Source organism: Ovis canadensis, chromosome 6 (genome assembly GCF_042477335.2).
Source record: "Ovis canadensis isolate MfBH-ARS-UI-01 breed Bighorn chromosome 6, ARS-UI_OviCan_v2, whole genome shotgun sequence".
Lineage (NCBI taxonomy): Eukaryota > Metazoa > Chordata > Mammalia > Artiodactyla > Bovidae > Ovis > Ovis canadensis.
In genome coordinates this window covers 46679572-46705031 of record NC_091250.1, presented here as the reverse complement: position 1 = coordinate 46705031, position 25460 = coordinate 46679572, and the positions used below count along the sequence as shown (strand labels likewise).

At 38.6% G+C, this 25460-nt stretch overlaps 1 protein-coding gene across 4 annotated transcripts in view; it reads left to right on the top strand.

Annotated features, from left to right (window-relative positions):
- SMARCAD1 (SNF2 related chromatin remodeling ATPase with DExD box 1) overlaps positions 1–25460 on the top strand; it is a 90049-nt gene that overhangs the window by 26387 nt on the left and 38202 nt on the right. For 2 of the 4 annotated variants that reach the window (XM_069593661.1, XM_069593662.1), the window contains exons 4-6: positions 11256–11427; positions 14651–14717; positions 21743–21846. In XM_069593661.1, the coding sequence (XP_069449762.1) occupies positions 11256–11427; positions 14651–14717; positions 21743–21846 (343 nt within the window). The remainder of the gene's footprint in view (positions 1–11255; positions 11428–14650; positions 14718–21742; positions 21847–25460) is intronic. The other 2 variants (XM_069593663.1, XM_069593664.1) reach the window with 1 other exon arrangement.

Here is a 25460-nt window from a genome sequence, read left to right as displayed (position 1 = left end):
TGGGCTCTGGGCACTCAGGCTTCAGTGATTGCAGCTCACAGGCTATAGAGCACAGGCTCAGTAGTTGTGGTGCATGAGCTCAGCTGTCCTACGTTACGTGGGTTCTTCCTGCACCAAGGATCAAACCTGTTTCCCCTTAAATGTAAATTGACGTACTTATTCCTCCACCAAGAATGTCTTGTAATGAAAAAAAAACAATCAGCTGAACGAAGCTTTGTGCTTAGTAATGTAGTTGTTTCTCCCTCTGGTTTAAGTTCCTTATCTTTTGATGGACAGATAACAAACAGTTTGATTTCAAGGAAAGTGGTTAGTCCATGAATCATATTTTGAGTGCTGCTCTATAGTAAAATTTTCTTCAGCATCATGCACTGGGTTTAGTTCATCATGTGTCTTTAGTCTGGTTCAATCTGAAATTATCTCAGCCTTTTTTTTTTGATTCCCATAATTTTCGTTAATTGTGACAGTAATAAACCAGGGTTTTTAGGATGTCTATCACTTTCTACATGGCTTCCCTGTGGCTCAGACAGGAAAGAATCTGCCTGCAATGTGAGAGACCCAGGTTCGATTCCTGGGTCAGTAAGATCCCTCGAAGAAGGAAATGGCACCCCACTCCAATATTCTTGTCTGGAGAATCCCATGGACAGAGGAGCCTGGCAGACTACAGTCCACTGGGGTTGCAAAGAGTCAAACATGACTGAGCAACTGACACTTTGATTTTTTCAATTTCTACACCCCTAATGCACCCAAGAATTGATGCTTTTGAAGTGTGGTGTTGAGAAGACTCTTGAGAGTCCCTTGGACTGCAAGAAGATCAAACCAGTCAATCCTAAAGGTAATGAGTCCTGAATATGCATTGGAAGGATTGATGCTGAAGCTCCAGTACTTTGGCCGCCTGATGTGAAGAACTGATTCATTGGAAGAGACTCTGATGCTGGGAAAGATCAAAGGCAGGAGGAGAAAGGCATGACAGAGGATGAGATGGTTGGATGGCATCACTGACTTGATGGACATCACTTTGAGCAAGCTCCGGAAGTTGTTGATGGACAAGGAAGCCTGGTGTGCTGCAGTCCATGGGGTTACAAAGAGTTGGAAACAACTGAGCAACTAAACTGAACTGATACCATAGATCAGTTTATCAGTTCTTCAACAATGCATAAGAGAGTTTACCCTTCTCTCTGTAGAGTTTTGTTTGTTCTTTTCATCTCTCCTAATGGATGGGCTAAAGTTGAATTCTCAAGCCTGAAATTAGAATTTGCCATTTCTTCAAGTAGCACCTTTCTAAAGGAATGGCATTTGGAAATCTGGGAATGAGGTGTGTTCTTTCTTTGCTGCTGGGTGAAACAGGATTGTCATTGCCCTTTGAGCAAGAATGGGCTAGGATATGAGAGAGAATGTTGTGGGGTTTTTATTGTTGTTGCTTTTAAAATCATAAGTTTGTGATAATATATTTTATTCTGACCTAATACTGTAAGACTTCCTTGCCTCTCCTCTGTATTTCCTTCTCTGATAGTGAGACCTCTGCTTCCACCAGTATCATTATATTTGCTAATTTGTTGTCACCCAGTGTACGTATAATAGTTTCAGAATTGCTGTTGTCATACTGCTTGACTGTAAAGCCCACTAAGAGTCTAAGATTTGTTCATAAGTTTTATGTTGTCTTTAGGTGAAGGATGGTTACAGTACTTAGATTATTTATTGAAAATTTTCTTTGTTATTCACTTCAAGTGTAGTTCATTATGTTAATTTTTGTTTGTATTCCTTTTAGGGTTTTTTTCCCTTGTCCCTTTTAAAAAAATTTTTACCTTCAAATATTTAAAATATTGACATGGTTCCAAAAATCAAAACTCTATAGAGAACAATTGAAGTAGGAAATGGCAACCCACTCCAGTATTCTTGCCTGGAAAATCCCACGGACAGAGGAGCCTGGCAGGCTGCAGTCCGTGGGTTTGCAAAAAGTTGGACTTGACTGAGTGTCTAAGCACAGAGAAGTAGTAACTTCCTGTCCCTTCTCCTACCAGCCTCTTCCTCCTCCCACCTCAGAACTAACCAGGTAGTTTTTTGTCATACTTTGTTTTTCTTTCATGTGTCTTTTTTTTCTTCTTTGCTGCACAGAAGTAAGCACTCTATATCTTGTGCTGTGTATGAATAAATAATGTGTGTGTATGGGACTTCCCCTGGTGGTTCAGACGGTAAAGCATCTGTCTACAATGCGGGAGACCTGGATTCAATCCCTGGATCGGGAAGATTCCCTGGAGACGGAAACAGCAACCCACTCCAGTACTCTTGCCTAGAAAATCCCATGATGGAGGAGCTTGGTGCAGGCTACTGTCCATGGGGTCGCAAAGAGTCGGGCACGACTGAGCCACTTCATTTCTTTCTTTCATTTTGTATGTGTACATTTATTCTTTGTTTTATTAACTTCAGTTCAGTCTCTCAGTCATGTTCGACTGTGATCCCATGGACTGCAGCACGCCAGGCTTCCCTGTCCACCAACTCCTGGGCTTTGCTCAAACTCATATCCATTGAGTCGGTGATGCCATCCAACCATCTCATCCTCTGTCATAGATGAGATTTATTAACTTAGAAATATGTATATATATCCTGGAAATCATGTCAGCTCATAAAAATCCCTATTGTTTTCACAACACTGTTTTCCATAGTTACAGTCAGTTACAATCAGTGCATGGGCCTTTTTAATTATTAGGGTTTCTTAACCTTGACACCGCTGACATTTTGGGCCAGGGAGTTCTGTGTTATGAGGGGCTGCTCTGTATGTTGTAGAATGTTTAACAGAATCCCTGACCTCTACCAGTATATGGAAAACTCAGCAGTGGCCACAGGACTGGAAAAGGTCAGTTTTCATTCCAATCCCAAAGAAAGGCAATGCCAAAGAATGCTCAAACTACCGCACAATTGCACTCATCTCACATGCTAGTAAAGTAATGCTCAAAATTCTCCAAGCCCAGCTTCAGCAATACGTGAACCGTGAACTTCCTGATGTTCAAGCTGGTTTTAGAAAAGGCAGAGGAACCAGAGATCAAATTGCCAACATCCGCTGGACCATGGAAAAAGCAAGAGAGTTCGAGAAAAACATCTATTTCTGCTTTATTGACTATCCCAAAGCCTTTGACTGTGTGGATCACAATCAACTGTGGAAAATTCTGAAAGAGATGGGAATACAAAACCATCTGACCCGCCTCATGAGAAATCTGTATGCAGTTGAAGAAGCAACAGTTAGAACTGGACGTGGAACAACAGACTGGTTCCAAATAGGAAAAGGAGTACATCAAGGCTGTATATTGTCACCTGCTTATTTAACTTATATGCAGAGTACATCATGAGAAACGCTGAACTGGAAGAAACACAAACTGGAATCAAGATTGCCGGGAGAAATATCAATCACCTCAGATATGCAGATGACACCACCCTTATGGCAGAAAGTGAAGAGGAGCTAAAAAGCCTCTTGATGAAAGTGAAAAAGGAGAGCGAAAAAGTTGGCTTAAAGTTCAACATTCAGAAAAGGAAGATCATGGCATCAGGTCTCATCACTTCATGGGAAATAGATGGGGAAACAGTGGAAACAGTGTCAGACCTTATTTTTTGGGACTCCAAAATCACTGCAGATGGTGATTACAGCCATGAAATTAAAAGACGCTTACTCCTTGGAAGAAAAGTTATGACCAACCTAGATAGTATATTCAAAGGCAGAGACATTACTTTGCCGACTAAGGTCCGTCTAGTCAAGGCTATGTTTTTCCTGTGGTCATGTATGGATGTGAGAGTTGGACTGTGAAGGAGGCAGAGCGCCGAAGAATTGATGCTTTTGAACTGTGATGTTGGAGAAGACTCTTGAGAGTCCCTTGGACTGCAAGGAGATCCAACCAGTCCATTCTGAAGGAGATCAACCCTGGGATTTCTTTGGGAGGAATGCTGCTGAAGCTGAAACTCTGGTACTTTGGCCACCTCATGCAAAGAGTGACTCATTGGAAAAGACTCCGATGCTGGGAGGGATTGGGGGCAGGAGGAGAAGGGGACGCCAGAGGATGAGATGGCTGGATGGCACCATGGACTCGATGGACGTGAGTCTGAGTGAACTCCAGGAGATGGTGATGGACAGGGAGGCCTGGCGTGCTGCAATTCATGGGGTCGCAAAGAGTCGGACACGACTGAGTGACTGAACTGAACTGAACTGAACCAGTTAAATGCCAGTAGCACCTCCCTAGGCAAGACAGTCAAAAATGTCTTCAGCCACTGCCACATGTCCTCTGAGGGCAAAATTGCCTCTCTTTTGAGAACCTCATATAGAGATAATTTTACTTCTTAGGAATGGTCTTGCTCCCTGTCTCCTGTACAGTGTTGCTAACCTCCGTCCATAGTTCATCAGGCATTCTATCAGATCTAGTCCCTTAAATCTATTTGTCACTTCTACTGTGTAATCATAAGGGATGTGATTTAGGTTATATCTGAATGGTCTAGGGGTTTTCCCTAATTTATTCAATTTAAGTCTAATTTGGCAATAAGGAGTTCATGATCTGAGCCATAGTCAGCTCCTGGTCTTGCTTTTGCTGACTGTGTAGAGCTTCTCCATCTTTGGCTGCAAAGAGTATAATCAGCCTGATTTCAGTGTTGACCATCTGGTGATGTCCACGTGTAGAGTCTTCTCTTGTGTTGTTGGAAGAGGGTGTTTGCTATGACTAGTGCATCTAGGCCTTTGACCTGCTTCAGTCTGTTCTCCAAGGCCAAATTTGCCTGGTGTTACTCCAGGTATTTCTTGATTTCCTACTTTTGCATAATGGAAAGGACATGTTTTGGGGGTGTTAGTTCTAGAAGGTCTTGAAGGTCTTCATAGAACCATTCAACTTTAGCTTCTTCAGCATTACTGGTCAGGGCATAGACTTGGATTGCTGTGATACTGAATGGTTTGCCTTGGAAACGAACAGAGCTCATTCTGTTGTTTTTGAGATTGCATCCAAGTACTGCGTTTCAGACTCGTTGACTATGATGGCTACTCCATTTCTTTTAAGGGATTCTTGCCCACAGTAGTAGATATAATGGTCATGAGTTAAATTCACCCATTCCAGTCCATTTTAGTTCGCTGATTCCTAAAATGTCAGTGTTCACTCTTGTCATCTCCTGTTAGACCACTTCCAATTTGCCGTGATTCATGAACCTAACATTCCAGGTTCCTATGCAGTGTTGCTCTTTACAGCATGGGACCTTGCCTCCATCACCAGTTACATCCACAACTGGGTATTGTTTTTGCTTTGGCTCCGTTTCTTCATTCGTTCTGGAGTTATTTCTTCACTGATATCTAGCAGCATGTTGGGCACCTACCGACCTGGGGAGTTCATCTTTCAGTGTCCTACCTTTTTGAGAACCCCCTATTCATGAGGTTCTCAAGGCAAGAATACAGAAGTGGTTTGCCATTCCCTTCTCCTGTGGACCACATTTTATTAGCACTTTCCACCATGACCTGTCCGTCTTGGGTGACATGGCTCATAGTTTCATTGAGTTAGACAAGGATGTGGTCCATGTGATTAGATTGGTTAGTTTTCTGTGATTGTGGTTTTCAGTCTTTTTGCCTTCATCTGGAGAAGGATAAGAGGCTTATGGAAGCTTCCTGATGGAAGAGACTGACTGAGGAGGAAAATGGGTCTTTTTCTGATGGGTGGGGCCATGTTCAGTAAATCTTTAATGCAGTTTTCTGTTCATGGGTGGACCTATGGGTTTTAAGGGACTAGATATGATAGAGAGCCTGATGAACTACAGAGGTTCCTTACATTGTACAGGAGACTGGGTTCAAGACCATCCCCAAGAAAAACAAATGCAAAAAAGTAAAATGGCTGTCTGAGGAGGCCTGTAAAAGAAGAGCTATAAAGGAAGAGAAGCGAAAAGCAAAGAGGAAAGGAAAGATATACCCATTTGAATGCAGAGTTCCAAAGAATAGTAAGGAGAGATAAGAAAGCCTTCCTTGGTGATCAATGCAAAGAAATAAAGGAACAATAGAATGGGAAAGATTAGAGATCTTTTCAAGAAAATTAGAGATACCAAGGGAACATTTCATGCAAAGATGTGCTCAATGAAGGACAGAAATGGTATGCACCTAACAGAAGCAGAAGATATTAAGAAGAGGTGGCAACAATACACAAAAGACGTGTACAAAAAGATCTTTACAACCCAGATAATGACGATGGTGTGATCACTCACCTAGAGCCAGACATCCTGGAATTTGAAGTCAAGTGGGCCTTAGGAAGCATCACTATGAACAAAACTAGTGGCGGTGATGGAATTCCAGTTGAGCAATTTCATATCCTAAAAGGTGATGCTGTGGGAGTGCTGCACTCAATATGCCAGCAAATTTGGAAAACTCAGCAGTGGCCACAGGACTGGAAAAGGTCAGTTTTCATTCCAATCCCAAAGAAAGGCAATCCCAAAGAGTGCTCAAACTACTGCACAGTTGCACTCATCTCACATGCTAGTAAAGTAATGCTCAAAATTCTCTAAGCCAGGCTTCAGAAATACATGAACTGTGAACTTCCTGATGTTCAAGCTGGTTTTAGAAAAGGCAGAGGTACCAGAGATCAAATTGCCAACATCTGCTGGATCATCGAAAACACAAGAGAGTTCCAAGAAACATCTATTTCTGCTTTATTGACTATGCCAAAGCCTTTGACTTTGTGAATCACAATAAACTGGAAAATTCTGAAAGAGATGGGAATACCAGACCACCTGACCTGCCTCTTGAGAAATCTGTATGCGGATCAAGAAGCAACAGTTAAAACTGGATATGGAACAATGGACTGGTTCCAAATTGGAAAAAAAGTATGTCAAGGCTGTGTATTGTCACCCTGCTTATTTAAATTATATTCAGAGTACATAATGAGAAAGGCTAGGCTGGATGAAGCACAAGCTGGAATCAAGATTGCCAGGAGAAATATCAGTAACCTCAGGTATGCAGATGACACCACCCTTATGGCAGAAAGCAAAGAACTAAAGAGCCTTTTGATAAAAGTGAAAGAGGAGAGTAAAAACGTTGGCTTAAAGCTCAACATTCAGAAAACTAAGATCATGGCATCCAGTCCCATCACTTCATGGCAAATAGATGGGGAAACAGTGTCAGAATTTATTTTAGGGGGCTCCAAAATCACTGCAGATGATGACTGCAGCCATGAAATTAAAAGACGCTTACTCCTTGGAAGAAAAGTTAAGACCAACCTAGACAGCATACTAAAAGGCTGAGACATTACTTTGCCAACAAAAGTCCATCTAGTCAAGGCTGTGGTTTTTCCAATAGTCATATATGGATGTGAGAGTTGGAATATAAAGAATGCTGAGTGCCAAAGAATTGATGCTTTTGAATTATGATATTGAGGAAGACTCTCTGAGATTTTGTTGCAGTGCAAGGAGATCCAACCAGTCTGTCCTAAAGGAAATCAGTCGTGAATATTCTTTGGAAGGACTGATGTTGAAGCTGAAACTTCAATACTTTGGCCACCTGATGCAAAGAGCTGGCCTATTTGAAAAGAGCCTGATGCTGGGAAAGATTTAAGGAGGGAGAAGGGGACAACAGAGCATGAGATGGCTGGATGGCATCACCAATCAATGGGCATATGTTTGCGTAAACTCTGGGGTTGGTGATGGACAGGGATGCCAGGCGTGCTGTGGTTCATGGGGTCGCAAAGAGTTGGATACGACTGAGAGACTGAACTAAACTGATAGAGATAGTAGAAACTCTGACAATTGGTGGAAGTCTCCCAGGGAACATCAATAGATAATAAAGAGCTGAAGGTAGAATCCTAGGTAATCAGTCAGTTCCGTCTCTCAGTAGGATCTTTGCGACCCCATGAACTGCAGCACGCCAGGCCTCCCTGTCCATCACCAACTGCCGGAGTCTACCCAAATCCAAGTCCATTGAGTTGGTGGTGCCATCCCACCATCTCATCCTCTGTTGTCCCCTTCTTCTCATGCCCTCAATCTTTCCCAGCATCAGGGTCTTTTCTAATGAGTTAGCTCTTTGCATCAGGTGGCCAAAGTGTTGGAATTTCAGCTTCAACATCAGTCCTTCCAGTGATCACTCAGGACTGATCTCCTTTAGGATGGACTGGTTGGATCTCCTTGCAGTCCAAGGGACTCTAAAGAGTTTTCTCCAGCACCACAGTTCAAAAGAAACAATTCTTCGGCACTCAACTTTTTTTATAGTCCAATTCTCACATCATACATGACTACTGGAAAAACCATTGCTTTGACTGGACACACCTTTGTTGACAGAGTAAGGTCTCTACTTTTTAATATGCTGTCTAGGTTGGTCATAACTTCTTTTCCAAGGAGCAAGCGTCTTTTAATTTCATGGCTGCAGTCACCATCTGCAGTGACTTTGGAGCCTGAAAAATAAAGTCAGATGCTGTTTCCACTGTTTCCCCATTTATTTGCCATGAAGTGATGAGACTAGACGTCATGATCTTAGTTTTCTGAATGTTGAGCTTTAAGCCAACTTTTTCACTCTCCTCATTCACTTTCATCAAGAGGCTCTTTAGTTCTTCTTTACTTTCTGCCATAAGGGTGGTGTCATCTGCATATCTGAGGTTATTGACATTTCTCCCTACGCTCTTGATTCCACCTTGGAATCCTAGATAATACTGGCATTAAAAAAGGTAAAAAAAGAAAGCCTTCTATACAGATTGAAGGTGAAGTTGAAGTTGCTCAGTCGTGTCCCACTCTTTGCAACTCTGTGGACTGTAACCTACTAGGCTTCTCCATCCATGGGATTCTCTAGGCAAGAATACTGGAGTGGATTGCCATTTCCTTCTCCAGGGGGTCTTCCCGACCCAGGCATCGAACCCGGGTCTCCCGCATTGGAGGCAGAAGCTTTAACCTCTGAGCCACCAGGGAAGCCCAGATTAAGGACAGGCTAAGAGGTAAAGGGAAAATCAGAAGTAATAATACTGCAGAACCCATGGTGAGGGTTGCGGGTGGGCTGCATTTTCAAAGACAACAGTGTTTGAGACCACAGAAGAACAGATAACTAATGAAAGATTTGGGGGTTTTGTTGTTGTTTTAAATTACATTTGACTTTATAGAGGATATTATTGCCCTTAGAACAATTACCCTGAGGCGATGGGGCAGAAGATATATAACAGTAAGTTGAGCACCATAAAAGATACGAAGAAATAAAAATGCAATCTTGAACACATAGGCTTGGAGGGAAGCAGTTAAAGAGAGAGATTCAGGGGAGAAGATAGTAGACAGTTAATTCCTATAGGCATTAGGCCTGGAATCCCTTAGTCCTGAGTGTGTGTGGAAATGGAAGGGAATAAATAACTTGATTTGAGACCAGATAAAAGAACACAAAGTGGTCATTCTTGTTCTTGTAGATTTTTTCTTTTTTTTAAAAGCTTTAGTCAGATTGGAAAATAATAGATAATGAACATATATATGCCACCTACATTTAACAGTTGTTACTATTTTCCTGTTGCATTATTTTTTGATTATTATTATTAGCTGAAGTATTTTACAGTGAATAATAGATAACCTAACACTCGTCCCCTTAGTACTTGTTCTATATCCCACTTACATAAATACTACTATCAGTGAGCAGTTCTCTAAATCGTGTAATTCCCAGTTTATATTTAGGTTTCTTGTGTTTTGTAGCTAGTTTTTCAAACCAGAATCCAAATAAGAAACATTGAGTGTCATGACTCTTAATTAAGTATCCTTTGATCTTAAAATAGTACTCTCCCCTCCTGTCTTTTTAAAGCATTTTAACTTACTGAAGAAATCAAGTCTTCCAGACAAAATAGACTTTTCTGGTTGCTTCTTCGTGATTGTATTGAATTTATTCCTCTATCTTTTCTATCTCCTATAAATTGGACGTTAAATCGAAGGCTTAATAAGATCACTGTCAGCATGAAAACTTCCTACATCAAGAGATACATGTTTGTCCCACAGAATGGTGATGAATCTGATCACTAATTTAAGGGTGTGATGGTCAGAAGAGTAAGGACATTTAAAGTGGTTATGCAGTGTGAAAATTGTAAAAGGATTCCAACGTGAAAGCTTCATTTTCTCAGTGAACTCAGAGGCAAAAACCACACTTCCAGGTTAGGAAGTGTGAATGTAGTAAGTCAGGGTGAAAATTTAGAGTTGAATGTGTAAGGAATGAGAAACCTGGGTGTAATCGAAAGGAGATATGTGTAATTGTCTTCATTAAAGGAAGAGATTTATTTAACCCTGTTGCTTTAGAGCAGTTTTTCAGAGCAAGATTCAAGAAGTCAACCCAGAAGTTTGTTAAAATATATACTTCTGGTCCTTCACAGTCCAGTTTATATGTTTCAGGAGATTCTTAGGCATAACTGGTACCCCACCAGGTGCAGCTGAACGAGGTAAAGAGAAAGTTACTAAAATACAGGTCCTGGATATGTGTCTAAAAGAGCTGTCCAAAAAACAAAATTAGTTGCATAGCAAAGTCTGCATTCTCTGGCACTAGGAATATACTTGACTATATTTCTTTCTCTGATCTCTGTAACTTCTACCCATTTGTTATACTTCTGCTTTCTGATCTTCAGAATGCTTACTGTGGTAGAAAATCAAAATTTCAAAATGAATTATATTGTTTGGGAGAAACACGAATGAGATTTGGCTCACAGTGTCTTTTATTTAAAATAAACATATGAACTGAAATGTAATGAGATTAAAGTTAGTCGCTGTTGGATGAAGCCTTGTGTAAAACAAATGCTCCCTGTCTGCTAAAGAAACATTTTGTTCTTGGTAGACAGTCTAATATTGAATGGACCATTTTGATTTTAACACTCTGATTCTGATCACCTAGGTAGACTGTGAAAATCCTTTGATATTTTTATTAGTGTATGCATGATAATTTCTCAGGAACAACATGTCAACACCCATCTTTTATTCAGGGCACAGGTGCAAAAAGTAGGAAAGAGAAGGCAGGTATGCAATGGATGAGTATATTAACGAAATGGTTCAAGTTTTTGCTGTTCTTTTCTATCCTAGCCCAGAGAATTTGAAATATGTTCAAAGTATGCTGACTTTCAGAATGTAGATTTATATGCACAGTGTACTGAAATAGAAAAAACAAAAACAACTTGTTTTAATCTTTGACAGATACAGATTACATTTATTATTGAAAAGAACTGCAAATGTATTGTATTCTATATGTACAGTTATGTACAACTATAATGAGATAACGTTAGTAATACATTAAAATGCTGTTTTTTTCCCTCTGAAAATACTTTTAGTTCCGAGCCATCTGAAGATGAAGAGTCCCAAGGTCTTCCTACCATGGCCGCTAGAAACAACAATGATATTTCAGAACTGGAAGACCTTTCGGAATTGGAGGACCTTAAAGATGCTAAACTTCAGACCCTGAAGGAGCTTTTTCCGCAAAGAAGTGACAGTGATTTACTTAAGGTTATACCCCTTTCTAGTAATTGGTTATTACAGCTGTGATGATGCTTAAAATGTCTCCTGTATCCAGTGCTGTATTCAGTAGATAGTCATTTTTCTAAAAATATCTTATATTTGAAGAAAATTAATTTAATAATAAAGGCAGATGCCAGAGATTTACTTGTTGAATCTTACAGTAGGTGAGGTTTATTCACCTATAAGTAATATAATAACTTGAGCGTATCTGTATCTTCTCTGTATCTCATGTGGGTTGTGAAGTTTTTTGAGTTTGAATGGTTCTGAAATGGGGATAACCCTCTTCTCACTAGAAACATAGAAATGTCCAGAGGCTTTTTTTCTTAGTTTGCCCATAATAACAAGGAGTTGCTTTTCGCATTTAGTGCCATGTGACCAGGGATGCTAAACATGCTACAATACCGAGAACACTCTGGTGTAACAGAAGAGGAGTCCTGCCAGTGGCACCCTTGCTGAGAAGTATTGACTGAACGATAGAAACAAAACAAGTGGCTGTAGTTTTACTGTTACAGTTATCTAGCTCTCTTTTTATAAGAGGAAATAAAAACTTACTGTTCAATTAAGTTGTAGGTAGAGAATAAACCTCTGAAGATTAGTAAATAGTTTATCCCTAGCTCTGCCACTTAGTATTTGAATGAGCCTCGGGGAATCATTTAATTACAGGTTCATAGGTTTTTCACCTTTGTTTTTTATCATCACCATCCCTAGCATCACTCTCCCCAGCTAAGGCATGGACGGCACCATATCTCTGTGGTCTAGGCAGGCAACTTTGAAGTGGTGGATATTGGCACATACCCTTTTTAAGAGAAGTAGCTGCTGCTTCTTTGGTAAGATATGACCATGTGAAATCAGTGACAGCCTATTTTTATCAGATAATTCAGATTTTCAAATAAAAGGCTAAATTTTTATTTGGTGTTGATCATCAGCTTAAGAGCTTTATTGAGATACAGTTTAAATCTGTAAAGATCACCTGATTTTTTGGATTTTAGCATATTTACAGAGTTGTACAATCATCTGCTAAGTCACTTCAGTCGTGTCCGACTCTGTGTGACCCCATAGACGGCAGCCCACCAGGCTCCCCCGTCCCTGGGATTCTCCAGGCAAGAGTACTGGAGTGGGTTGCCATTTCCTTCTCTAATGCATGAAAGTGAAAGGTGAAAGTGAAGTCCCTCAGTCGTGTCCGACTCTTTGCAACCCCATGGACTGCAGCCTACCAGGCTCGTCCGTCCATGGGATTTTCCAGGCAAGAGTACTGGAGTGGGGTGCCATTGCCTTCTTTGTGTACAACCATCACTATAATCTAATTTTAAAACATTTTAATCATTCCAGAAAGAAACCTTGTACCTATTACCAGTCACTCCCCATCTCCATTCCCTAGCCAACCACTAATCTCTGTCTCTATAGATTGGCCTATTCTGGACATTTCATGTCAGTGGGAACATACCCCATATGTGTTTTTTTCTCTTTTTTGATTGTAAAGCATTTAGGACCTTTGTTTCCCCAAGGAGAGATTGAACCAATGCCTCCTGCAGTGGAAGCACAGTCTTAACCCCTGGACCACCAGGAAAATCCCAATGTGATCTTTTATAACTGACTTCCTGCACTTAGTATACAGCTTTAAAGCTCATTCATGTTGTATCATATTTCATTCCTTTTTATAGTAACTAATTTAAAGAAAGACAAAACCAAAAATACCATTCAAGTCAAATGAAACATGTCTGAAACAGAAGTGATCTAGGCCTGCTAGTTTGAACTCTTTTAAGTTTATATTATTTCATTTGTTCTCTGATATATTTAATATGAATCTTTCTTTTTTCCCAAATCATTCTGATAACCTTCCTATTGTTAGCTAAATGAAACTTGAATGGTATCGAGTCTACTTTTCCCCTGCAAGTAGTGTTACTTGCTTCCTGATGGTTTTTTCCCCATAGGAAAAGAAGGAAAGAATGTAGCCACTAGTAGCAACACTGAAAGTATTGGAAAGAACTTTCAACAGAATAAACATGATGGAGTATTAAAATAGTCAACATAAATCGCAGTTTAAAAATACTTTAGCTTGAGTGCCAATTTTTCATGTAGTTCAAGGGGGTTTATTCCCTATAGAAGCATTTATCTCTAATTTTATAATTACAGTGGTAAAGTTGAATTGCTACATGAACTTTGTGTGTCTATTTCACTAGTATTTGAAATTTGGGGAATTTAGCATAACACTTGCTCCAAAGCAAAGCACACTCCCTGGAAGTAGTCTGGATTTCAAGTGATCTCCCATCATTTTAAAAGATTTAAAGATAACATTTATAAATTATTCTTCAGAGGCTTTTAGACCCATATAAAATAATTCAAGGAGCTATGAAATATAAACTTAGTCCTACACTTGATAAGAATATGCTTTGTCTATTTTGAAAATGAGGAAAGGCTTACAAGATACCAGAGGCTCCAAGAGGAAGAAAACTAGTATAGAAAAGAGCATTATTTTTTTGTTTTGAGGCTTTTAATTTAATACAAAAATAGCTTATTTAAAAAATTAAGATCTTTTTAAAACAAATAACCCGTTGGAAGTACAGGAAACTATAGCAAGAGAAAAGTATGGGAGTTCTGAAATCTGCAAGTGTGAATTATGTAAGCCATATATTAATATGTTCTTGAGTAAATTGAAGCAATTTAATTTTTAGCAATTTAGAAATAGAGCATATTTCAAGAGTCCTTTATCCCACTCGAGGAGTACTAGATTTAAAAAATAATTCCAGAGTTTATTTTAAATGCCTATCAGAGCCTGTCTTTCCTTCCCCTCTCCCTCTCTTCCTTTCCCTCCCTTTCTCTTTCTCTCTCTCTCACACACACACACACCCCCACCCACCCAGTACCTGGACTCACTCAGAGATAGGAAGTTTTTGAGACTTCAGGGCCCAGTCTTACAATTAAAATAACAAAAACCTTGAGTATAGTGTTCTATTTTTTCTTTTATAATGGTGATAAGTAAATCTATTAAATACATTTTAAGATAGACAAATTTAGACTTTTTAGACAAACCAGATATTCCAAAAATTTATCATCTGACTTACTGAACTTAAGCTATTAATGTAGCTGTTTCTCTACTTGTTGTCTGTTTAATATATTGGTTTATATATTTAATATATTTAAATATTTGGGAAGTTTGTAAAATAATTCTTAAAAGTATTATTTTTAAAGCAGTCTTTTCTCATTTTGTTAGTTGATAGACTCAACAAGCACTATGGATGGAGCAATTGCTGCTGCCTTGCTGATGTTCGGTGATGCAGGTATGCCTGACTTAGTTTCAAGCCATGTTGAAGATAATATCTTCTCATTTTTATTGCTCATCAGTTTACCAAGCTTCTTCATGAGTTCTTACAGGAACCTTAGGAAGTATTAATAGCTTCAGGGGTTTTAGATGAAAACAGTGAAGATTAAGAAGGTTTAAAAAAATAAGAAAGTTAAGGTTAACTGACTAACTTACTTGAGGTCTTACTTACCTGGAAACTGAACTTTCTAGGTTCCATTTTCTTTACCCCCTCCCAAAAAAGGGGAGGGGACAGTTTCATTGGTAATTTCGCTTGTCCTCTACAGATCAAATATCTTAGCAGTGAAGTTTTGGGAGATATATGTTCTTTAATAAGTGTCCTTTCTAATTCATTGTAGTTTTACTTCTCTAAATGAGAGTCAGGAACTTAAGGAAATCCTAGCTTTTAATCAGCATTCCTTCGTGTACTATGCTGTAGTCCAGTTTTAGAATACCAAATAAATACTTTTATATAAGCACCTCCAATTTTTTTCAGTAAATGCTGCCTAGAATTTTTTTTTGTATGTACCAGGCAAGTAAAACTAACCTGTAATCCCACTGCTAAATAAACTACTTAAGAAATGAAAGCAAGCCTAAATATTATATATAATCATTTGAGTACAAAATATAGTATTGGTTTGCATTTATAAGAAAAGTCATTTGATCAATTATCTTGGATAACTTGTCATTACAATCAAAATTTATCTAATTACAAAATATCTCCATAATATTCCTCTGTGACACCAGTAGGATTAATTTATTGTTTCTCTACACATAAACATCACCAGATGGTCAGTACCAAAGTCAGATTGATTATATTCTTTTCAGCCAAAGGTGGAGCAACTCTATACACAGTCAGCAAAAACAAGACCGGGAGCTGACTGTGGCTCAGATCATGAACTTCCTAATGCCAAATTCAGACTTAAATAAACTAGGGAAAACGACTAGCCCATTCAGGTATGATCTAAATCAAATCCCTTACAATTATACAGTGGAAGTGACAAATAGATTCATGGGATTAGATCTGATAGAGTGCCTGAAGAACTATGGATTGGAGGTTCGTGACATTGTACAGGAGGCAGTGATCAAAACCATCCCCAAGAAAAAGAAATGCAAAAGGCAAAATAGTTGTCTGAGGAGGACTTACAAATAGCTGAGAAAAGAAGAGAAGCAAAGGAGGAAAGGAAAGCTAAACCTATCTGAATGTGGAGTTCCAAAGAATAGCAGGGAGAGATAAGAAAGCTTTCCTAACTGATCAGTGCAAAGAAATAGAGGAAAAGAATAGAATGGAAAAAACTAGAGATCTCTTCAAGAAAATAGAGATTACAAAGGGGGCATGTTATGCAGAGATGGGCACAATAAAGGATAGAAATGATATGGACCTAACAGAAGTAGAAGATATTAAGAAAAGGTGGCAAGAATACACAGAAGAACTGTTCAAAAAAGATCTTCACTACCCAGATAATCAAGATGGTGTGATCACTCACCTAGAGCCAGATATCCTGGAGTCAAAAGTCAAGTGAGCTTTAGGTAGCTAGTGGAAGTGATGGAATTCCAGCTGAGCTATTTCAAATCCTAAAAGATGATGCTGTGAAAGTGCCACACTCAATATGGTAGCAAAATTGGAGAACTTATCAGTGGCCGCAGAACTGGAAAAGGTCAGTTTTCATTCCAATACCAAAGAACGGCAATGCCAAAGATTGTTCAAACTGCTTCACAGTTGCATTCACCTCACATGATAGCAAGGTAATGCTCAAAATTCTCCAAGCAAGGCTTCAACAGTACACTAGCCGAGAACTTCCAGATGCTCAAGCTGGATTTAGAAAAGGCAGAGGATTCAGAGACCAAATTGCCAACATCTGTTGGATCATAGAGAAAGCAAAAGAATTCCAGTAAATCTGTTTTATTGACTATGCTAAAGCCTTTGACTATGTAGATCACAACAAACTGGAAAATTCTTAAAGAGATGGGAATCCCAAACCCCCTTACCTGCCTCCTGAGAAGTCTGTGTGCAGGTCAAGAAGCAACAGTTAAAACCGGATATGGAACAACAGACTGGTTCTACCTTGGGGAAGGAGTATGTCAGGGCTGTATATTGTCATCCTGCTTATTTAGCTTATATGCAGAGTGTATCATGCAAAATGCTGGGCTGGATGAAGCACAAGCTGAAATCAAGATTGTGGGAAATATCAATAACCTCAGATATGCAGATGACACCACCCTTATGGCAGAAGGCAAAGAGGAACTAAGGAGCCTCTTGAGGAAAGTGAAAGAGTAGAGCGAAAATGCTGGCTTAAAACTCAGCATTCAGAAAACTAAAATCATGGCATTCCGTCCCATCACTTCATGGCAAATAGATGGGGAAACAGTGAAAACAGTAAGACTTTTATTTTCCTGGGCTCCAAAATCACTGCAGATGGTGACTGCAGCCATGAAATTAAAAGACGCTTGCTCCTTGGAAGAAAAGCTATGACCAACCTAGATAGCATATTAAAAAGCAGAGACGTGACTTTTGTCAACAAAGATCCATCTAATTAAAGCTATGATTTTTCCGTTAGTCATGTAAAGATGTGAGAGTTAGATCATAAAGCTGAGCACCAAAGAATTGATGCTTTTGAACTGTGGTGTTGGAGAAGACTCTTGAGAGTCCCTTGGACTGCAAGGAGATCCAACCAGTCCATCCTAAAGGAAATCAGTCCTGAATATTCATTGCTAAGAATGATGCTGAAGCTCCAATACTTTGGCCACCTGATGCAAAGAACTGACTCATTAGAAAAGACCCTGATGCTGGGAAAGATTGAAGGCGGAAGGAGAAGGGAACAACAGAGGATGAGATGGTTGAGTGGCATCACTGACTTGATGTACATGAGTTTGAGCAAGCTCTGTGAGTTGGTGATGGACAGGGAGGCCTGGCGTACTGCAATCCATGTGGTTGCAAAGAGTCGGACATGACTGAGGGACTGATCTGACTATTAATTAGCATTGATGTTTACATTATTTCATTACTACAATACAAAAGAAAGTAGCTTTACAAGTAAACCTTTATGATTTTATTTCTGTAGCCTAAACTTCAAACCAGGATGCTGAGTCAAAGGGTATGCACATTTTGAAATGTAATATGTAATTCAGTGTTAATTTTAAAGGTTATGCCAATTTATGATTTCATTAGCAGTGTGAATATGTACCCATGTTCCTAAGTGGATTTTTTTAAAATTATATACAAAAATAGAAAATACCATAATGTGTTTTCATGGGTCTGTTATCTTTCTTCTGCAATTATCTCCCTCATCTTAACCCCCTGCTTGGATTACATAGATGATATTACTTTATCGACATGAAATTTTTTTTTCTTTTATTGAAGGATGATTGCTTTACAGAATTTTGTTGTTTTCAGCCAAACCACAACATGAATCTGCCATAGGTATACATATATCCTCTCCCTTTTGAACTTCCTTCCCATCTCCCTCCCCATCCCACCCCCATTGGTACAGAGCCCCTGTTTGAGTTTCTTAGCCATACAGCAAATTCCCGTTGGCTATCTGTTTTACATATGGTAATGTAAGTTTCCATGTTACTCTTTCCATACATCTTACCCTCTCCTTCCCTTTCCCCATGTCCATAAGTCTGTTCTCTGTCTGTTTCTCCGTTGCTGCCCTGTAAGTAAATTCTTCAGTACCATATTTCTAGATTGCATATATATATGTGTTAGAATACAATACTTACCTTTCTCTTTCTGCCTTACTTCATTCTGTATAATCGGTTCTAGGTTCATCCACCTCATTAGAAATAACTCAAAGGTGTTCCTTTTATGGCAGAGTAATACTCTGTTTTCCACATGAAATATTTTAAATCTCTCTTTTTCACCAGTTTGAGCAAGGGAAGGATATTATGTGGTGTGTGGCTGCTACCCACAGTGAATATTAAGATTCTTCCTTTTCTTTTGCTTACTGGCTGTGTAACCTTGGGCAGTGTTGCCTGAGTTTTCTCTTTCTGTAGTAAAATAGTATAATAATAGTAGGAAATTCTTAGGTTGTTATGAAACAATGATAGTTATTGCAGATTTCTTATTATAGTGAGTGGTGGATAGTAAGTACGTAGTCCATATTAACATTTCTATGCTTAAGGGCCGTCTGATACTAAAAATGGTGCAAGAGAGTGTTGTGCCTTCATTACTGTATCCTGCTGTAAAAATTCTGAAAAATTGTAGGCCCTGTTAACATGTTGAGTTGCTAAATGGGCTGGGGAAATTTTATATATTCTTTCTTGTCCTCATAATATCTCATATTTCAGAATCTTTCCAATGAAAACTTTGTTAAATAACTATTCAAAAAAAAAAAAACTATTCCACAGCAATGCGTCTTTTTTGTCTTGAGCAATTTGTATTATTCAGCTTTATTTATTACACAGATACTTAGTATGTATCTACTGCTGGATGCCAGATGCTATTTTAGGCACGGAGGGTACATGCTGGAACAAAATGGACACAACCTCTGCCTGCATGTAGTTTACAGTACTTACTAAAGTTGAACTTCAGCAGAGTTTTTTTACTTGTCATTGTTGTACTAAACTTTGATTTTATTTCCTTTTTTGGACGATATTGTCAAATGGCAAATTTTAAGGAAAGGAGAAATTAAGGTTTTCTTAAGGTTTTTTTAAGTAAACTTCCGTGCTTCTTCTTAGAATGGATAGTATAGTCATATCAATCATCTTCAGTATAGTACACCTGAGGTAATGTATAGAGTGACAGCTTTGTCTCACTAACAGAGGGTCTTTTTAAATGCCTTGGACAATTCTCAAAGAGTCTCCAAATTCTGATGTTGGACATTGGTTTTACCACAAATTACAGTCTTTTATATGCAGTATCATCATGCATATTAAACAATAAAGGTATGTTTTTTACGTTGCCTTCTGAATGTTTTCATTTATGAATACTAAGTTATAAAGACAAAAATAGGTATCCAAAGTTTTTACCCTACTTTAAATGGTAAAAATATGAATTTACTGATGTTGTCCGGAATCTAGCTGGTTTTTCCACCTCTGTATGTTTGTGCTTAGTCGCTTAGTCATGTCCAACTCTTTGCAATCCCATGGACTGGGGCTCCCTGGGCTCCTCTGTCCATGGGATTTCCCCAGGCAAGAATACTGGAATAGGTTGCCATTCCCTTCTCCAGGGTATCTTCCCAACCCCAGATTCTTTACCATCTGAGCTACTAGGGAAGCCCTAGTTCTCTATATATGTGTCAGTATAAGAGTAGGTAAAAACATTTTTATGTGACTGTGATTCTGGTTTTTGTGTTGGTTTTTTTTTTTTTTTTTTTGCTGTTTTGTAACCATATTTATTTCTAAAAGTCTACTCAGTTCTTTATAATGGTGTATTCTGATTTGTCTAATAGCTTATTGATAGGCACTTAAATGCTTAGGTAAAATTTTTATGTATGCCTAAGTAATCATTCTCCCTCAGTTTTTTGTAAGTAAATTCCTGGAAAAAGAATTGTTGAACTGAAAGACATACACATCTAAAATTGTGAGGTGTATTGTTTAGATTGCCTTCCAGATAGGCTATAACAGTTTATAATGTTTTAACGTAACTGCCCACAGTATGCTATGACTTCCTTTTGCTACTCCTTTTAATCTCAGGATGGACAAAATGGTACTGTGTTTTCCCTGTCTTTAGTTATTAATGATGTTGATCATCTTTTCTCTTTCTTTTTCCCTTAGTGTTCTTTGTTCATATTTTCTTTTTTGCAGTTTCATGTTTTACTTTTTATGTTTTAAATATGCTTTTCTTTATTTTAAGAAAGGATTAAACATATCTAGGTGACATGGTGTAATCACCTAGTTTGAAAGTCTTTTCAGACTTTGAGTATTAGAATATTACTAATGGTAGTTATTAGTAATATGCCTAATTACTGGACATGACTGAGCTACTGAACTGAATTGAATGGTAGTCACTTAACCCCAGCAAATATGTGGGTGATGATAGAGTGGATGCCAGCAATTAGTTGGTATATGCAGAATGCACATTTACTTTATGAAATAAAGTGGGAAAAATTTAAGCATGCATACTTAAAGCATGTAATTAGTATACATTGAAATGTTGATTGCATTCAATTTGGTTATAGCCATATTATGACATTTTCATGCTCACAGCTTAAAAGCTATTGTGTCTGTACATATTTTGAATATTCCTACAACTTTTATTTTTAACTGCATAGTTAGGGTACTGATACAGTTAATACTGAAAACTTAAACCTTTGTAAGCTTTCAGCAAATACTTTCTCACAAGCACTGCAGTATGTCTCTGGAATTTGCTCTCTGAAAGTGAAGGTGCTGAAGAAGTATGTGAATGTATACAAAGTAAAACATAAGTAACATAGCTTTTCCAAATCATGTAGATTGAGTTTTTCTGTCTATGTGACAGAATGTGCACATTTCCTATTACTGTCATACAGCACTCTCTTGTGTTGTGCTCTCTTGTTTTTAGGTTAAAAGCATTCATCTCTTGATTTCTCTGTTTCTCTGTTTCCAATTGGTAAAATGAGTATATATTTACTTGGTAGATTTGTTGTGGAAAGTAAATGAAACAGTAGTTTATAAAAGCTCACTGCACAGCCTGGTACATAGTAGGTACTTAATTATTGACAATTATTTGATGCTATTCAATTTTTTTCACTACTGAACATTCAGTCATTGAGGAGAACCTCTTCTTTCTACTATAGAATTACTTGTCAATTCAAAGATATACATTATTAGCATTAAATAATGTGATAGTTTATAAATATGTATAGTCACAGTGATTTCTACTTTTGAAAGTCTGAAAAGGATCTCTCTTTATTTTTCCTTCAATGCTGTCAACATTCATTGAATGTAGTCATATGTAGAAGAAATAATATTGTCCTGATATCAAGAGAACTGTCTGTTAAGTGTAGTTTGCCCTTTTTTTTTTTACATTAATGATTCTTACACTGTATCAGTGTGAACTTTGCATGTCCTTGTCTGTTTTAGAAGGTGGTGGACCCAGGAAAAGAAAATTATCTTCTTCTTCAGAGCCATTCGAGGAAGATGAATTTAATGATGATCAATCTATGAAAAAGAAGAGATTGGATCATGTGAGTTACATTTGAATTGCAGCGTCAAAATTAGCTACTTAAGCACAGACTGTGTTGAATCGGAATTTACAAAAATACAGCTCAATGAATCAGTCTTCTCTCACACAGCAGTATTAACTGCTTATCTCTGAATTATAAAACTGATTTAAAAAATATTCCAGTGGTGCAGTAGAGTGACTTTGGGGGAAAATATACTTTAAATTTTATCTTGTAAACTGTATATGTATATACATATAGTTGTACAACGTTTGCATCAAACAGCTGTTACTACCACCAGCACCACTTCAAACTCCTCAGTGACAATTACTTATAATTCCTATAGATGACGCCTTTGATATTTAACTGCTTATCTAAAAATAATATTAGTTATGCTTTGACTGGGTTATTGTGGTTTTCTGTTAACTTTGAAATAGATCTACTAAGAGCCATCCCAGTGAGTCTAGACATAGTCTTCCGTGTCTGCATTCATGACAGCACAGTTTCTTTTGGTGATCAAAGTCAGTCACCCCAGTTAGCACAGTAACCCCTTTCTTTGCCTGATTTAGTCTCCACCCTAGTTTAATGGGACAGCTGTTGTATCCCTCCAAAGAAGTATTCTTCCCTTGGTAGGAAGTAAAAATTCTGAGTTTTAGGTTTGAATAACCACTAGTATAAGAGAGTAGGCCCACATTTTAGTTTATAAACCTGTGTATAATGGCCATGGAAGAAATAGCATAATATTTACTGATGGCTGATTCAAAGCATTCACTTTGCTTTTACGTCTGTTGAATAGCATGTTAGCTTTGTGGGGTGTTATCAACAAATGCACATTCTAAATTTTCATTAAGTGATACCACTGCTCTGTAAGCCAGCTGCATCTAGGCATTGAGACACATGGTAAGATCAGTGAATTCCATTGGGTATGAATCCCTTGATGTACTTTTCTTGCAGTGAAATTGGCTCCCCTGGTCAGAAACATTGATTGCTGTGTCACAGCAATCGATTAAGCTTTTTATATATCTGTATGTGATGCCTTTGGGTTCCTAGGGGCAGTGTAACAAAGGACCACAAACTGAGTGGCTTAAACAACAGAAATATATTATCTCACAGTTCTGGAAATTAGAAGTCCAAGATCAAGATATCAGGAGGGTTGCTTCCTTCTAAAGGCTGTTACATCCCTCTGTGACTAGCTTCTGGTGGTTTGCTGGCAGTCTTTGGTGTTCCTTGACCTATAGACCTCTGCCTTATCTTTACAGTGTATGCTCCCCGTGTGCTTGTCTCTCTCCACATTTCCTCTTCTTCATTGGATTAGGGCCCACCCTAATGACCTCATTTTAGCTTGATTACCTCAGTAATAATTACTTAGAGCCAGTCTTCAGTTGAGGTCATATTCTGAAGGACTGGGGATTATTCAGCAGAAGACTTTGGAGGGACATAGTTCATAACTGCTGTTGCCAAATCCAGGTGGGTAGGAAAGGCTAATCCATACTCACAGTACATTTCTTATTAGTGTCCCTTTCATGATGAAAGGGATTAAATGTCATCAACTTGCCACCAGACAGTTGACTGAATCTCTCTAGGAATGGGTCTCACTGTCATGGGAATTCATTGGTGGCCTCTGCTCCTAGCAGGTCAAATACTCAGCAGTAGCCATAGCCAGGTAAATCTTGGTTTGAGAAAGTCTTGTTGATGTGCCTGCGCAGACTCAGTCCATGTTGCCGTGGTCGCTTGTGTATAGGCACATTGAGCATGCATCCAAGTGGCTGGGATCTTATTTTGGTTCCCAGGATGAAGCATCTTGTCCCCATGATTATTAAAAGCTCCTTCCTATGCATTAGACATCCTTTGCTGAGCATTCGTATGGGATGCTCTTATCCTTATATTTTGTTCTCAGAAAAACTTCTATAGTGCACCTCCTCCCCAGACTTCTGGTCACTGATCTTCCACTCTTGTTCTTCTGCTGAGCTACTGTCCATGATACATCCATTTATCTGTACTCTGGCCATCTCTTTCTATATAAAATGGACAGTAAGTTTTACTACCCAAAGTTGTGTACAGCACTGCTGTCGTAAGTAGAATTTTGTTACATTGTTCACTTTCAGCTGGTTCTAACTAAGAGTTATGTAAACTCTTTGTAAAATAATTTCAAGATTTTTCTCCCACTTTATCTGAACATCAAGAATTTCCCATAGTGCAATAGATGTTGTTGATGGAGGGGCAACAGTAAAGCAGAATTAGACACCTGTACATGGAGCTTATTTGTGCTTCCTGAACCTGCCTAAGTACAGTCTCAAATACACCATCACCTTTTCTGCTTGAGGATGGGATGCTGCTGCTCATGCTCTGATACAGTCTTGGTAGATCACACAACAGGTCACATAACAGCTCCCATCTCATGGCCACTTGATACTCCATGTCAGCCATTTGGTCTTGTCAAGACCGCCCCCTTTCAAGCCAAGAATTGTTTCACAAAGATCAGTTTACAAGTTTGTGTTTTTCTCTTCTTTCACATTTGTGAAGTATTCTATTTGAAGAAAGCACTCATTCAACATCTCAAACATATTTAAACATTGTGGTTCTGAAATACCAAGCAGGGACTTCCCTAGTTGTCCAGTGGTTAAGACTGCACACTCCCCCAGTCAGGGGACACAGGTGCATTCCCTGATCAGGAAACTAAGATCCCACATGCTGTGGGATATGGCCCAAAAAAAGAGAAATAAATACCAGCAATGTATAAGAAAAGTGAAGGTATTGAGGAGAGGCTTGAAACAAATGTTTGGAAAGAAATGAGAACATGTGGTAGATACAGGCATAAAGGAATCCACATTGTGGACCATCAGAGTGCCACAAATAATGAAAGTTATGTGGTTGGGCCACCTTAAAATGCTATGAAGTCAGTAAAAAGAAGCATGAAGAAATGAAAGGGAAAATGATTCAACATCTGGATTAAAAACCAAAGGATGAAAAAATCCAAAACAGCCATTTTCATGTGTACCTTTATATGTGCCTATAAAGATCTTAAATAGGAAATCACCATATGCTGCCTTCTCTTTGTGTCAGTAGTGGTTGCTGTAGTATTTTTAAATGATGTTACAAATTCTGAGGCCATCAGCTGTCACACCAAGTGATGAATGCAGATGAGGAAACTGCAAAATAATTTTATAACAGTGGTGCAGCAGTAAACTGGCAAGGCAGCTGTATATTGAATTAAATTCTTAATTTTGATGAAACGGGTATCTGTTAATGAACACATGCATCAAAAGACTCAAACCTGAAAGATAGAAAATGTACTCTAGAATTTAAAGCTTTGGAAGTACCAGTATTGTAGTGTTCAGCACCAACTCCAGATAGCGATTTGGAGCTGAAGACAGTGGCAGTTTTGTTATTGGTGTTTAGCTGCCAGTTGTGTCAACTCTTTTGTAACCCTGTGGACTGGAGCCCACCAGGCTCCTCTGTCCATAGGATTTCCCAGGCAAGAATAGTAGATTGGGTTGCCAGGTCCTTCTCCAGGGAATCGTCCCAACCGAGGGATCTAACCCAAGTCTTTTGCGTTGGCAGGCAGATTCTTTACCACTGAGCCACCAGGGAAGCCCAGGGTAGTTTATCACTTAACAAACAGAACCTCTTAAGAGAAC